We start from the raw sequence: 13747 nt of genomic DNA, 5'->3' as shown, positions 1-13747 counted from the left end.
CTTTTTTTTGCAAATTTATTTTGCTCTTATTTTTAAGTAAAATGTAGGTTTTATATTTTCATTAATTCTATTTTACATTTTACAATGATCAGAAGTGAAGTATGATTTCCTTTTTTTTTTGTAGGGGAAACTTCCCTTCACCTGGCAGCTAGGTATGCCAGAGCTGATGCAGCCAAGGTGTTACTAGATGCTGGGGCGGACTGTAATGCTGAGGACAACTCTGGACGCACCCCACTACATGCCGCTATTGCAGCTGATGCTCTTGGTGTCTTTCAAGTGAGACATGTTTAATTTCTGACCAGTTTGAAAGGAAAAATTTGTAGAAGCTTTGGGCACTCAATTTTTTCAGAAAATTTTACTTGACTTTGAATTTCTTTCAGATCCTTCTGAGAAATCGGTCCACTAATTTGAATGCCAAAACACAGGATGGAACAACGCCAATTATCTTAGCTGTCAGAATGGCTGTAGAAGGAATGGTAGAGGAATTGATCAAGTCAGATGCTGATATCAACATGACTGATGAATATGGTAAGAGTATCAACCTCAGGTTGTGTCTGTCAATTTTGATGATACGACCTCTGTGAAGATTAAACAAGAGTACTTACTCTCAATTTCATTTACAGGGAAAACAGCCCTCCATTGGGCAGCAGCAGTGAATAATTCTAGGGCAGCACAAACTCTGTTACAGAATGGAGCTAACAGGGATGCACAGGACACAAAGGCAAGTTCTAAACACATAACGTATCTAATTCAATGTTTATATTAATTTTTATATTCCTTGAAATGACAAAATCTCACAGTAACCATAATTCTTTCTTTATGGAACAGGATGAAACTCCATTATTCTTGGCAGCCAGAGAAGGCAGTTTTGAAACAGCCAAAATATTACTGGATCACTATGCCAACCGTGACATTACTGATCACATGGATCGGTTGCCTAGAGACATTGCTCAGGAGAGGCAGCATCGTGATATTTTGAGACTATTAGATGAATATAGGATGAGTCCTAGTGGTATGACTTTGTCCAATGGCATGCCAGCATCACCAGGACACATACACATGATGCAGAAAAATTCAAAGCAAAAAAGGAGGAAGAACAATTCAAATACTCCCATTTCTCCAAATGGACTAACCAATGGGATGCATCCTAAGAAAACAAAAACAAAGAAAAAATCTCCAAAGCATGGAAGTTCTCCAAGTGGTGAAGGATCAGCCTCCTCAATGGAGACAGTGTCCCCAGGGAATTCTATTGAGTCCCCACTGAGATATGATCAGACTCCTACTTCATTTGACATGTATGCTCAGGCACATAGCATGCCTCAGCAACCCTTGTTTCATATAGACAATGTGACAATGTCTCATAGTATGACAGATGATCAGGCCATACTTCAGTATGAATACAACAATAGTCCAGGCATGGAGCACATGCAACCACAGTGGACCCAGCCCCACCATAACCCACCACCCACCTACTCCACCTCTATCACCCCACCATCTCAACCCCCCATCAACAGTCCCATTGGACATGGAAAAATGTCTCCAGTTAAACCCACCAAGAACTCGCTACCCACCTCCCCCACCCACATTCAGGCAATGCACCAGCGAGCTCGCCAGGAGCAGCGGGTGGTAGCTCATGGGAGTCCACACAATAGACAGAATGATCATTATGTGTCATATAGCAGCTCGGAGACTCATCTCCCTATCACCACCATGCCAAACATGTACACAAATGACTCTTATATGCATCAGTCACAAGCTATTGACTATCCACAGAAAATGTATATTGAAAAATACCCCACCCCTCAATCTCAGAGTAGTATGGACTCTCCCCAAGTGAGATCAGGGGTGGCTCTCCCTGAACATTATTTGACTCCATCTCCCGATTCTCCGGGACAGTGGTCCAGTTCGTCACCCCACTCCGCTCATTCTGATTGGTCGGAGGGCATATCAAGCCCTGACCAACCCATTCGCAGCAATAAACCTGTGTTTCTCTAGGATACTATTTGTGCCAGTTCATGTAAAATGGGGCAGTAATGGACACTGTGAACTTTGCAAATACCTTTACATGCAATTTTATTGGTGCAGACGGTTTGTGATTATATTACGCATTTACATTTGGGTGGACAAAGTGTAAATATGTTTGGTTAGATTGGTGCACAGTGTATTTTAAGTTTTATGTAGTTTTTTTTGTGTACCAATTATTTTATCTTGCAGAATGTGTTTTGTATGTGCAAGGGGCCAAAGTTTGAGTTGCATGTATAAAAATTATATTGTTATTTCCATTATTTGTTTTTATTACCAGAAGGCAGGATGCCGTTTATGTTAGAAATTGTTTAAGCCTGCAATGTTTGCTCCAGAAGAATTTATGTGGTGTTGATAACATTTCATTTAAATTTAGATATTTTATTTGAATGTAGTGCTGAAGTTGGCACTTTGAAGGAAAAAAATTGAGAAACTGCCAGTTCATTATTTTATATGTTCACTTTACAGGACATTTGTTCTGTGCATGTTTGCAGTTGCTACAGAATTTTATACTGTTTACATTTTAGTACAATTTTAAGTTTTGGCTTGATATTACAGTTTTTGTATGACCCATCTTATTTCATTGTTTTAACCCAATTTGTGTAAGAATTTGATTTATTAAAAAGCTTAGATCGTGTCACCGCGACAACCCTGACCTGACCAATCAGCTTCCAGTACTCATTCCACTTGTCATTGTGTAGATCACTTCATCCCATTTGTTATAAAAATGTACATAGGATATTTTTATAAATTTTGTATTTCTCTGTTTTATCATCTTTGTATGAAACTCAACATTTCTGGAAGCTAAGCTTCTTCATTTCCATACCTAAAAATTATTTGAAATGTTTTTAAAAGAAAGACATCAAGATGGTATAAAATTTTCATATTAAAAAATTACATTTGACCAAAAAATGATCTCAGCTTTTAAACCTCATCCAACTAATACACATGTAGTTGTTGTAACAAGAACAAATTATACTTTTTGTCTTGGAAAATTTCCTTTCATAGATTACTTTTATCTGAAAATTGCACATCAAAATGTAGTACATGTAACTTCTATGTAGATGAATTACAAAGTAACCTCTGTTTGTAAAAGTTAAATCCCAGCCCGCAGAACTGAACAAATTTACAACACTTTGTACATGTACATATTTGTTAATGAACAAACAAAACTTGAAAAGTTTTGGGCTTTGTGAACAAATAACTTGCAGCCAAGAAGATACAAATTACATTTCCTTATACTTTCTTATGTAACAACCAAATTGTTTTCTTTTAATTTTTAAGAAATCCAGTTAGAATTTACTTCCGTCTACAAAGGATCAACATAAATTCTATGATCATTAATGGATAGGATACAAATTACATCTAGTCTGTTTGCATTTAGATAACTAACATTTTTTTTTCCACTGTTGTATATGAAATTGTAAGAAATGTGCAAGGAGGGCAAATATTTGTTTTAGAGTTTGTAGAAAATATAGCATTGAGCTTTTTTTTTTACTTCAATCCTATATATTATCTGCAGAACTGTGTACATCTGCAAAGAATGGATTTGAACATATTATATAGTTTCATAAGGGTTAGGATTGCTTTTATTTAATGCTCCTTATTTTATCTATTTATTTGTTTTTATTTAAGTGCTATATTGCCAGGAATGTGTAAACATTGCCCTGATCATGATCAAACTTGGTTTAAATAATAACTAGGACAAAGTGTAGTCATTTTTTTAAAAGATTTCTTCAGTTGGTCATGTTTACATGTTTCCTTTTTTGTTTTGGTATACTTATTATTTAGTTCATCTTTAAATAATATCTGAAGCAACAAACAGAAGGCCAGACACAAAATTCTACAAATATGCATGTTCATTAATTATGTCACTTAATTTCATTTTCATCCAAGATGCAAATAAAATATGTAAAATTTAAGAATTGTGTTTATTGTTGATTTAGTTGATTTGTAGAGTTGTAATTTACAAATCAATCTCAGAATATACTCGTAATTTGTGTTCTTCATTATGGTAAAAAAGTTCTAGCAGAAGTTTTATGTAGCAAAAATTGGCCTATAATAAAGTCCATACTGTTGTCAGCAAATCTGATTAAAAAGGAAGATTTTTAACCCTATACATGTACGTCATTAGAAGAATGTGAAGATTCTTTGTAAGTTTACATGTAAATATTGTACATGTACATTTATTGATGTATTCAAAATTTAGCGCAATCACTGGGTATTGAATGGTTGGTGTTGTCATGAATTAGTGCTACACATGTCCGAGCCGTGTATTTTATTTATTAATGATTTATTAACAGTAGTCATAAATTAGCCCATTGTTGTTCACGCCAAAGCTGCTAAAATATGAAGCCCGCTTTTTTTAAGTACACATACAGTACATGTATTTGTAATTCAAAATGGTGAAGATAAAAACCTGCACAACTCCATAGAGAATTACATAAACAGAACAGCTTTTATGTGATTAAAAAGTGGGGAATGTGGGGAAAATTTGAGATTACAAGTATTTTTCTGGAAATCATTGTGGTATTTTCCACATCAGGTTTTTGCAAAATTCTCATTATTAAGGACCCTCTCTACACTGCACACTAATTTCAGGATACTTTTGTGTAATTAGTCTGATTCACCATTTGATATAAAATAGAATAATATGTAAATATTGCATGCAGTTGAGTGTAACATTGAAAATTTTCACCCCAAGAAAACCATTGTCAACTGAGGCGCAGCCGAGATTGACAATGTTTTCGAGGGGTGAAAATTTTCAATGTTACACTCAACTACATGCAATACTTATTATATTATACTGAATGTTTTATACAAATACATATAACAGTGAACCGTGCGTGCATAAATTCTGCGCAGTCACTATTTTTTGGAAAAGCACCCGTCGTCAAGCAATGTTGACTGTTGCTACGCTGGGGGGGGGGGGGGGGGCTTCATCATTCAGCGGGTAATAGTGTTTTTGAACAAATGTTTCTCTATGAATCAGATTCAACTAATTTACATGAAAGTATAATATATTGTAATATGCACTGTATTACATAATAAGATAATTTATAACTCCTTTATAATTTTCTTTGAGTCCCAAAAACATTTTTCCTCGGTGTATACAGGGCCCTTCAACTTTTTTAGTAGAAAAAATTGTTAAATAAAATGTGTTACAATTCTCAGCTGAGATTCAACTTGGCTGGATATTTAGACTGATGCTGTTGACAGTCCAAATATCCAGCCAAGTCAAATCTCAACCGAGATCTCATTTATGTTTGTAGATGTTCAGTCGTCCAAAAATTGTAACACATTTTATTTAACAATTTTTTCTACTAAAAATATTTCCCTGCTTCCTGTTAGCTCTCTGTTTACATATGTCCACTGGTGTGTTGATGCATTTTATTCTTCTTAATCAATACTGTACACGATCAAAATATATGTACTTTATATTGTTAAAGTCTAATGTTAATTGTAAAGTACATGTACTTGTCTCATGTCTGAACTGTAAGAGTTAACTTGATGTTTTAAAGTTACTGCACCTAGTCATTTCTTTCAACAAATAACCTGATGACACTTGGAAGACATTTGGCTGGCTCCTCTTCAAAGGCCTCTGGGGTACAAGACAGGCCTCTAAGTGGTCTCTGAAATTTAGGCGCCAGCTGGCGCCTTTTCAAACAAAAAATTAGTCACCAATGCAAATTTTTAGTCGCCAGGCAATTTTTCTAAGGCACCAACTTTAAAAGTAAATAGAGTATGGGGACCCATGACGTGCCTAAGAAAAAACATGTCCATTGCTAAAAATAATTTCCTCTTCTTTTAAATTTCTTTTCGCTTTTTTAGAAAAATTGTTAAAAATGTGAAAATTTCCGGAATTCGACAATCACCAAGTCAATTTAAAATGGTTGCAAATTTGGTGACTTATGGAAAAATTTTAGGCGCCATGGTGCCAATTAGAGCCCTGGAAGACATGAGTAATTTTTGCTTCCCTTCATCAAAAGATGCTATACACCAAATCTGATTGAAACATGGAAGCTGAAAATGTTTAAAACATTATGACATACTCAACATAGTCAACGGCAGACAAAAACAGATAGGAATGGGTAACTCGAGTGATTCAACTGAACTAAAAATCACAATCACTTTTAACTCCGCATTCTTAATTAACAACATGAACTAAATACAAATTTTACTTGTTTTATTTATTAATATTACAACAACAATAACAAATTCTATTCAAGTAAAAGACATTCACCAAAACTTTAAATCTTGTGAGGGTCTGGTCATATTTACCAGTGGCAGTACAATGTTCTTGGTAAATTATCTGGTCACGTACAGTAAACAAACTACCAGTGGTAGCTCTATATTAAAGATCTGGTCAATACACACGAACAAATCTACCAGTTCTAGTGCAAGTGTAATGTTTTTAGATTTTCAAATGTTGAATACACAATAAACAGATCTTCAAAAAAAAAAAAACCAAACAAAAAAAAAAACAACAAAATAAATCCAAGTGCAAATGAAAAAGACAAAAAACAAAACAATACAAAATTGATTGTATAAAAGATTAAATTTCTGTAATCTAAATTACATGAAAATAAATTTTGTGAATACTAACCTGAGATGGGAACACAATAACCAAATTCACAGATTAGAAGCAGATTTCAGATAAATTGTGATTTATTGAAACATGGACATAAATCTCAACATCAAGAGGTTCCATGTATATTGTCATATACAAATATAACCTTCTTATTATAAATCTGTAACAAAAGAGGTTTATGCAAATGATAAAAAGGGAGATGATGTGTTCTCAATACATGTGCATTTCTTGTCAGTATTGGTGCAAAGATGGGTGAGCCTGTGTGAGGTATCATACTTGATTTAAAGAATTTCTGGTAATTCACATCAGCTGGTATAATTGAATATTTTTTATTTGAAGCCAAATTAACATCAATTTAACACTAGCATAATACCCCCACCCCCCAAAAATGAAACAGAAAATCTTTAATTTGCATCATTCAGTACTATTATCTGTATCCATATTCTCAGAGATAATTCAGCTATGCTGTTTAATGACACCAAGTTATATGGCACATGATAATTAGAAATATAAATAATTTGACTTAAGTACACAATTTCACATACACTCACAAAATGCTTTCTTTATTTTGTCAGATTATTGTGCCTTGAGAAATTTGAATTTGTAATATTCTAGAATTCTAGAACATTACCACCCATGCCTTCTAATCAACTTTGTCCTTGAATTAAATATCTTTGTTTGTTTGTTTTTTTAATATCCTCTTTCAATTTGTTTCTTTTATATTTTTAATCTTCTTCATTTTACTTCCTCTGTCTTCTTCTTTGCTGCTTTTTCTTTAGCCTGAAATTTAATTTAAACAAAAAATGATATGTGCCTTTACATAAAAATCAAAATCAACTTATTTTCTAATAATCTTGAAAAACTAGAAGTGTAAATGTATGCGTTGCTCATAGAGAGACATGTTAGAAATTACATCAAAAGTCAAAAACATCCCAGTTTTAGTCATGGTGTATCCATTCTCATGCAATCTGACCAATAAAAATCTTCTCTGTGTAGATTTCTCACCTTTTCTACGAGGGGAAGTAACTGCTTCTGTTCTGCTAGTATCTTGAGTAGTTCCATTATGAAAGGGAGGTAATTGTGTTTTCTCCTGATATTCTCTACCTGTTTCAAAATGCACACAGAGTTAAGCTTTACTACAACCTTTCAATTAGGTACAATTATCTTACTGGAATAAACCTGAGTTACATGTTACCCTCTTGTGTTAATGTTACCTTGTATCTTTTCATTTTGAGATCTTCTTCTTGAATCTTGACCATTAACTGACTAATTTCTAACTGATCAGCCTCTGTCTCCATCCCTCGGGACTGAAAAAAAAGTTTTACAAGACATGTAAATTTTACAACAATTTCACACTTACCAATAATATTCATAATTAAGTTTCAAACTCATCTAATCACAAATATAAAGGAAAAATGAGCTAGAACTGTCCTAATACTGCAGGGCAACCAGAAAAGGGGCTCACTTTAAATAGGTTTAAAAAACACCTTTGACACCTTGTTAAAAAATTGTACTGCAGATTCCCATAGTGTCTTTCTCTGGAAATGTAATAGATGGACGAAGAATGTAACATCTCTGGTTGAGATTAACCAGTGAGTACAATAATTCATCCACTGTCCAAGCATCAAAATGTCATGGTTCAAAGAACATTTAACTTCTCAGTCACCTGACTGTGGCTTTATGCACACACCTTTGTGGTAAAGAATCATGACATATCTCTTGGTCACAATCACTTTTATGCTGATACTCCAATAAAAAAGCTTTGTTTTGTAGAATATTACATTTCTGAGGTACCTGTCTGATCTTGTCTCAATGACCTTTGATTTGGGTCGTGTTATATCCTATGATCATAATCAACTCTTAAGGCAATATGACCTTTGGAAGTTATTTCATTATAAGGCTATCAAACCCAGTGACCTTGACCTTGTCCAAATGACCATGGTGCAGATTTGTTAAACACCCTCAGGTTACAAGCATTTTTTTTCTAGTATAATCTTCAAATGTTTTTATCCACATCAGTTATGGCTATGGCAAGAATTTTTTTTCATTTCTAAATCCTGTGACCTTAACCTTGTCCAAATTACCTTTGAGTCACAAGCAACAGTTACTTTATGTAAAAGCTTCTTTGATTTTTCACTTCAAATTTAAAGTTATGGCTTTCAAAATAATTTAATACTTTTGTACACTTTGACTTTGTCTAAAATGACCTAGGTACTGGGTCAAGGCACATTTCTGCACACAAACTATTTTTATATTAAGCATGAACCTCTGGAGTTTCTATGTTACAAAGTTATGCCTTAATTAAAAAGAATTTCACTCCTCTTTCTCCTGTCAAAGAAATTAAATGTACATGTATGTACAATAAAATCTTTAAAAAGTCATCTTTTTTTTATAAAAATTTTGACAAATAGATCTGACAGGTGCACAAGTTCAAATTATATGTAATATAAATTCTACAAAGTTTGACAAAATAATATAAACTAGTTTCAGAGATCACCTCTGGACAAAAAAGTCTGCAGACAGACAGACATGGTGATTTCAATGAACCCCACAAAGTTCATTGTGGGTTTATAAAAATCATTTCAAATATTTATACAAAAGTAAGGAGTCCTATGCATTTGCACACCAATACTACTCACCTGAAGTTCTCGTAATCTTTTTTGATACATGGCTTTTCTGTCTGACACTATTGCCATTAAGTTGAAATGAATTTCATCTGTACTATATCTAAAGAAGTGCAAGAAAGACAAAGTGGATTTTTGATAATGTAAATAGGTCAAGTAAAATGCACCTGTACTTTAAAAAATTAAGAGCATGAAAAGGCAAATAAGAGTTTTATGCATACTTTGTCCAATACTGTAAGTGTAAAAAAAAAGGTTTTTTTTATCTGCTCTTTATCAATATTCTGATTAAAATAAATGAGCATGAAAAATGAGCCATTATTACACATTGTATGAAAACTGTCAGCATAATATTTTACTATCATTAATTTTTTTCTTAATTTTAATTTATTCTTTAATGTAGAGACACTAAGAAAGTCTTGGTCAATTTCCAGATAACTCATCACTCAACCTCAACAATTTATAGGCACTCTGAATAATTTTTAACTAGCTTTAAAGCCCTGTAAAAAGTTTCACCACAAATAATATTAATCACTTTTTATTTGCTATAACTTTATTTTCATGTAATTATGCAAGATCCTTTGCTCACAAAAATTTTATTCTCATGTATATTTATTTAACTGGGGTCTTGTTAAATACTGGTAGTGACTAAACTAGAGAACATTTTGTCTTGCTTATAAATAGCAAATAACTACATGTATCTCATTAAAAGAAGATGTCACAAAAATTTTGTGATCTACAGTAGGTGGACATTTATCAGCTACATAAAGATGAACACAAAGAAATGTGTTCACTAATAACAGATAAAACAGAACATGACCTGAAACAGGTGAGACCTTGAACATCACTATGTGGTTTTTCTTACTTTTGCATCCTCTTCTCTAGAACTGGTCTGACAACATCCAGCCAGTCTGTATCAGCAGGGATGGCACCTATAGATTAGGACAATAAACAGGTGACTCCTTCAGATCATTTCAAAGTTTCATATAAAAAAAATGAAGTTATACACTGTTAGAATACAAACTATTTTACAAGCTCATGTTTTTTTTAAGTCTTCTTTTCAATCTGTCATTTTTGGCATACTCCCTCAGGATCAAATTAATAAAATTGAATAACAATGACATTAAATTACATTACAATCAAATCAATTCTTGTAATAAACCTATCCAACTGATTAGTTAGCCAATACCCAGATAATTACCTAGATCTACTGGTCCCTCTTTAAGTCCATCTAACTCGTAAAGTCTTCCATCTATTGGTATGTAACTGACAAAATGGAAGACGTCATCATCCTTCTTAGCTAATTTCTCATCAAACTCAAACATCTGCTGCCTGTAAAGTTTTATACTGCATGTAATATTAATTCATTGAATCAGATAATGTAAGCATGTAATGCATTAGCATTAATACTTACATTCAAATGCTTCATCTACGGTTGTACAGAGAAAAGTTCAAAGTTAATTCTACATGCTTACCTTGAAAAACTGTTATGAACCTCTCGTATGGTATCTGAGTTACTCAGTGTCAACCCTCGTAACTGAAATCAGGTACTACTAATTAACACAGTATTTTTCATTATCAGTTCATAGTAATTAGGCAATATTTTTATTACTTATGAGAAGGTAAATCCAAACAAAAATAATCTTTTAGTTAAAAATACTGTAAAAAAAAAAAAGAAGATGTGAACACTCACAGCAGGATCAAAGGCCTGAGCGAACTCTTTAAATTGGCCCAGCGTGGGGCCGAGTTTGATCTCGTTCTCGGGACAGTTGAGAAGTACACTAATGATTGCTTGTGTAGCACAGGCATTATTTATAACCTAAAAAAAGAATAAATCATTCAGTTGAAGCTGAATTCTGTACTTAAATACCAATGTACTTATCCAGAGAGAGATCTTTGCAGAAATAAAATTTGATACAACACATTGCATCACCATTTATTGTATTTAGAGCGGTAGCTTCTGAAGGTTATGTAATTTTTTCTGCAATGTTGCAATCATTAATCCCCATATCAACAAACAAACAAAGCATTTAATTGTGTGAATTAGGTCCACTTTTTTTCTCATATGTCCAGCAAATACATACCCTCACTACTTTATTAAAAATAAACAGTGTTGAATGTATAGGTTTTCAAATTAACTATGTTTTATATATTTTTTTCTAATCTCATAGACAATTTACAAAATGTAGGTACCTGTTTTGCAAAGAAAATTTTCTCTATGCGATTGTCTTGGACAATGCTGCCTTCTGGTTCAGATTCTGGCTGCCATTTAAACAAGAATATCAGTCCATAAACTGGTCTACAAAACACATTATAAAACCAATATATCTACTGTATAACTTTTAATCTATATACATGTTTATTGATTTAGAGGTTTGTATACATACAAGATGAAGATGTGGTTGTCATTTTACATTGCCATATACTCCAAAGTATAGGTAATTAAGAAATGTATAATATAATGTGGGTAACTGCTCAAATTAAAATAGCTATAATGACAATATCTTATATCTATTTCTAATCATTAAATGTAAGGTATTAAGGTTCATTGATACTCTGGCTACGAGAAATAACTCTTAATGACATAAATGTCTATTATTCCTTTATAGATTTGTGAATTGAAATATCCTTTTTGTTTAATTTTGCCCCGCAAGCTATGGTATAATTGTTTGTATTTTACTTATAAAGAACATCTCTTTCGGAAAACAATAAAAGTTAAAGCAACATTTTATATGAGTGAGCAGAGGGTGTATGAACCTTAATTCATTATTTCATAATGATCTGGGTCAGGGGCAGAAATTCCAACAGCTCCTGTGTCTTAGGATAGTAATTCTATAACTGTTTTGAAGTCATAAATTTGCCTTGATATCTTCTAAATGTTTCCAAGAGAATTTCATGTTAATTATATTGTGGGTAAATGTTTGCCTTACTTAAGATTCTCAAAACTTGTTGAGTCCAAACTCCACAGCTCCTCCACCTGTACTCCTTCACAACCTAGAATTGAAGAAAATACTTCACTTCATATCATAAATACACACTGAACTGCATAAGACTTCTTCAAAAATCAATAATAGAAGTTGTGTTCGATCAGTTTCAATTCTACTTTTTACAAATTTTGCACTTCAATTTTTAACAAAATTTCACAAGAACATCATTATTCCAGTTTAGATTAGTGAAGGTATTAAGTCAACTCATAACCCGACCAACTCATAACCAAGTCAGCTTGAACCCAACAAGTCAACTCATAACCAAGACCCAGCTGGTTACAAGTTCATTTTTGGTTTATGGCGGGAGAAGTCAAGTGGTACTCTAAGCAAAGGCAAAATTTGAATTGTAACCTGCCTTGTGTCTGCATGGTTACAAGTTAACTTTAAGTATTACAGTACCATAGATTTTCATTCAAAATAAATCAAATGTTGGAAAAATAGTTCTTTGTTTTTTTGTAATTGTTAGCTATAGTATACAAATGGTGTACTTACAGTTTTCTTGTCAAAAAAAAAAGATTACCATTGTGCATTTAATAATATTGAAATATCATTACATCATAATTCATTTAGTTAAACATTATCATTATTACAAGATGGAGTCAACTCGTAACAAGTCTTTTTTACAAGTTGACTTTTGCCTTTTAGTTTGGAGTTGACGTGTTGGGTTTTGAGTTGACTTAGTTATGTGTTGGTCAGTTTACGAGTTGAGCAGAAACCATTAAGAGTAATTTTTCAATGCAAACTTTAAAGATATACTAAAGAACACTGTCCCAATGTCTTTTTAGTTGTATAATTATGTCACAGTGCTGACAATATGCTTACTTTGTTTTCATATCATTCAGATTTGATTCTGCATGAAGACAGATGACTTTAATAACTCTTTTTAAACTGGCCTATCATTAGTAGGTCTTATTTTCATGCTTTTCATGATTTTAAATTCTAACAAAGCTATTACATGTAAATAATTCAGTGAAAATAGTTTTTGGACTGGCCTACTTCTTTTCCCGATAACATAAATGGAAAACGTCAAAAAAGCTTTAAGGTGATATGTACCTGTTTTAACCATTTCGAGAAAAAATTTAAAGTTAAAATAGGGGGTCCTTTTCTTTTGCTGATAAATTGATAATTCTATTTTTCAATTCACAAGCATATTGGCTGTCATCTACATTGATATGTACGATACAAATAAAACACATAATACAACTTATTGCCTTATTAAGTATCAAACATATTGATGTAGATAACAAATGCTTATGTATTTTAGACCTCAAGACTCATGCATCTTGTGTTGCATTCGAATTTTCTCTGATCTAGATTTTTGTTTAAATCCCATCAGTGACTCAAAGAATTTAATAATTCATTAGAGATAATATAAGAGCGAAAAAGTTGGAACGTTCGTTATATCATACCGAATCCCTTGATAAGTTCCGTAAATACACCAGGGTCACTCTCGATCAAACACCAGTCTCCTGCGCTTGTCGCCATCTTCAATTTTCAAACCGGAAGTAGCACATGTTTCTTGACAA

The 13747-nt window shown here is 32.8% G+C and overlaps 2 protein-coding genes across 3 annotated transcripts in view; one reads left to right on the top strand and one right to left on the bottom strand.

Moving 5' to 3' along the window:
* LOC133197186 (neurogenic locus notch homolog protein 1-like) overlaps positions 1–3947 on the top strand; it is a 49646-nt gene extending 45699 nt beyond the window's left edge. For both annotated transcript variants that reach the window (XM_061333084.1, XM_061333086.1), the window contains 4 exons: positions 125–276; positions 381–528; positions 624–721; positions 829–3947. In XM_061333084.1, the coding sequence (XP_061189068.1) occupies positions 125–276; positions 381–528; positions 624–721; positions 829–1995 (1565 nt within the window). In that variant the 3' untranslated portion in view covers positions 1996–3947. The remainder of the gene's footprint in view (positions 1–124; positions 277–380; positions 529–623; positions 722–828) is intronic.
* Positions 3948–6193: 2246 nt separating this feature from the next.
* On the bottom strand, positions 6194–13746 carry LOC133196276 (ubiquitin carboxyl-terminal hydrolase isozyme L5-like). Its single transcript, XM_061332196.1, has 11 exons — positions 13631–13746; positions 12165–12228; positions 11428–11533; positions 10928–11053; positions 10710–10771; positions 10436–10566; positions 10100–10166; positions 9253–9340; positions 7828–7920; positions 7619–7717; positions 6194–7393 (listed from the first exon to the last, which is right to left on the bottom strand). Exons 1-11 carry the CDS (start codon positions 13704–13706, stop codon positions 7349–7351), a joined length of 957 nt encoding a protein of 318 aa, XP_061188180.1. The 5' UTR covers positions 13707–13746; the 3' UTR covers positions 6194–7348.
* Between the last annotated feature and the right edge of the window lies 1 nt (position 13747).

Source organism: Saccostrea echinata, unplaced genomic scaffold (assembly GCF_033153115.1).
Source record: "Saccostrea echinata isolate AGI-Se365-2 ecotype Australia unplaced genomic scaffold, CSIRO_AGI_Sech_v1 ptg000030l, whole genome shotgun sequence".
In the NCBI taxonomy this organism is placed as follows: Eukaryota; Metazoa; Mollusca; class Bivalvia; order Ostreida; family Ostreidae; genus Saccostrea; species Saccostrea echinata.
This window is presented reverse-complemented; position numbering and strand designations above follow the sequence as displayed.

What these genes read in the sequence shown, in the direction of transcription:
- LOC133196276 (XM_061332196.1), bottom strand. Translation starts at nt 13,706, where the DNA reads ATGGCGACAAGCGCAGGAGACTGGTGTTTGATCGAGAGTGACCCTGGT. An exon ending in ACAAGTTTTGAGAATCTTAA is followed by an intron (nt 11,534 to 12,164) that starts GTAAGGCAAACA and finishes TGTGTTTTGTAG; the next exon opens with ACCAGTTTATGGACTGATAT. An exon ending in TACTTCCCCTCGTAGAAAAG is followed by an intron (nt 7,394 to 7,618) that starts GTGAGAAATCTA and finishes ATTAAATTTCAG; the next exon opens with GCTAAAGAAAAAGCAGCAAA.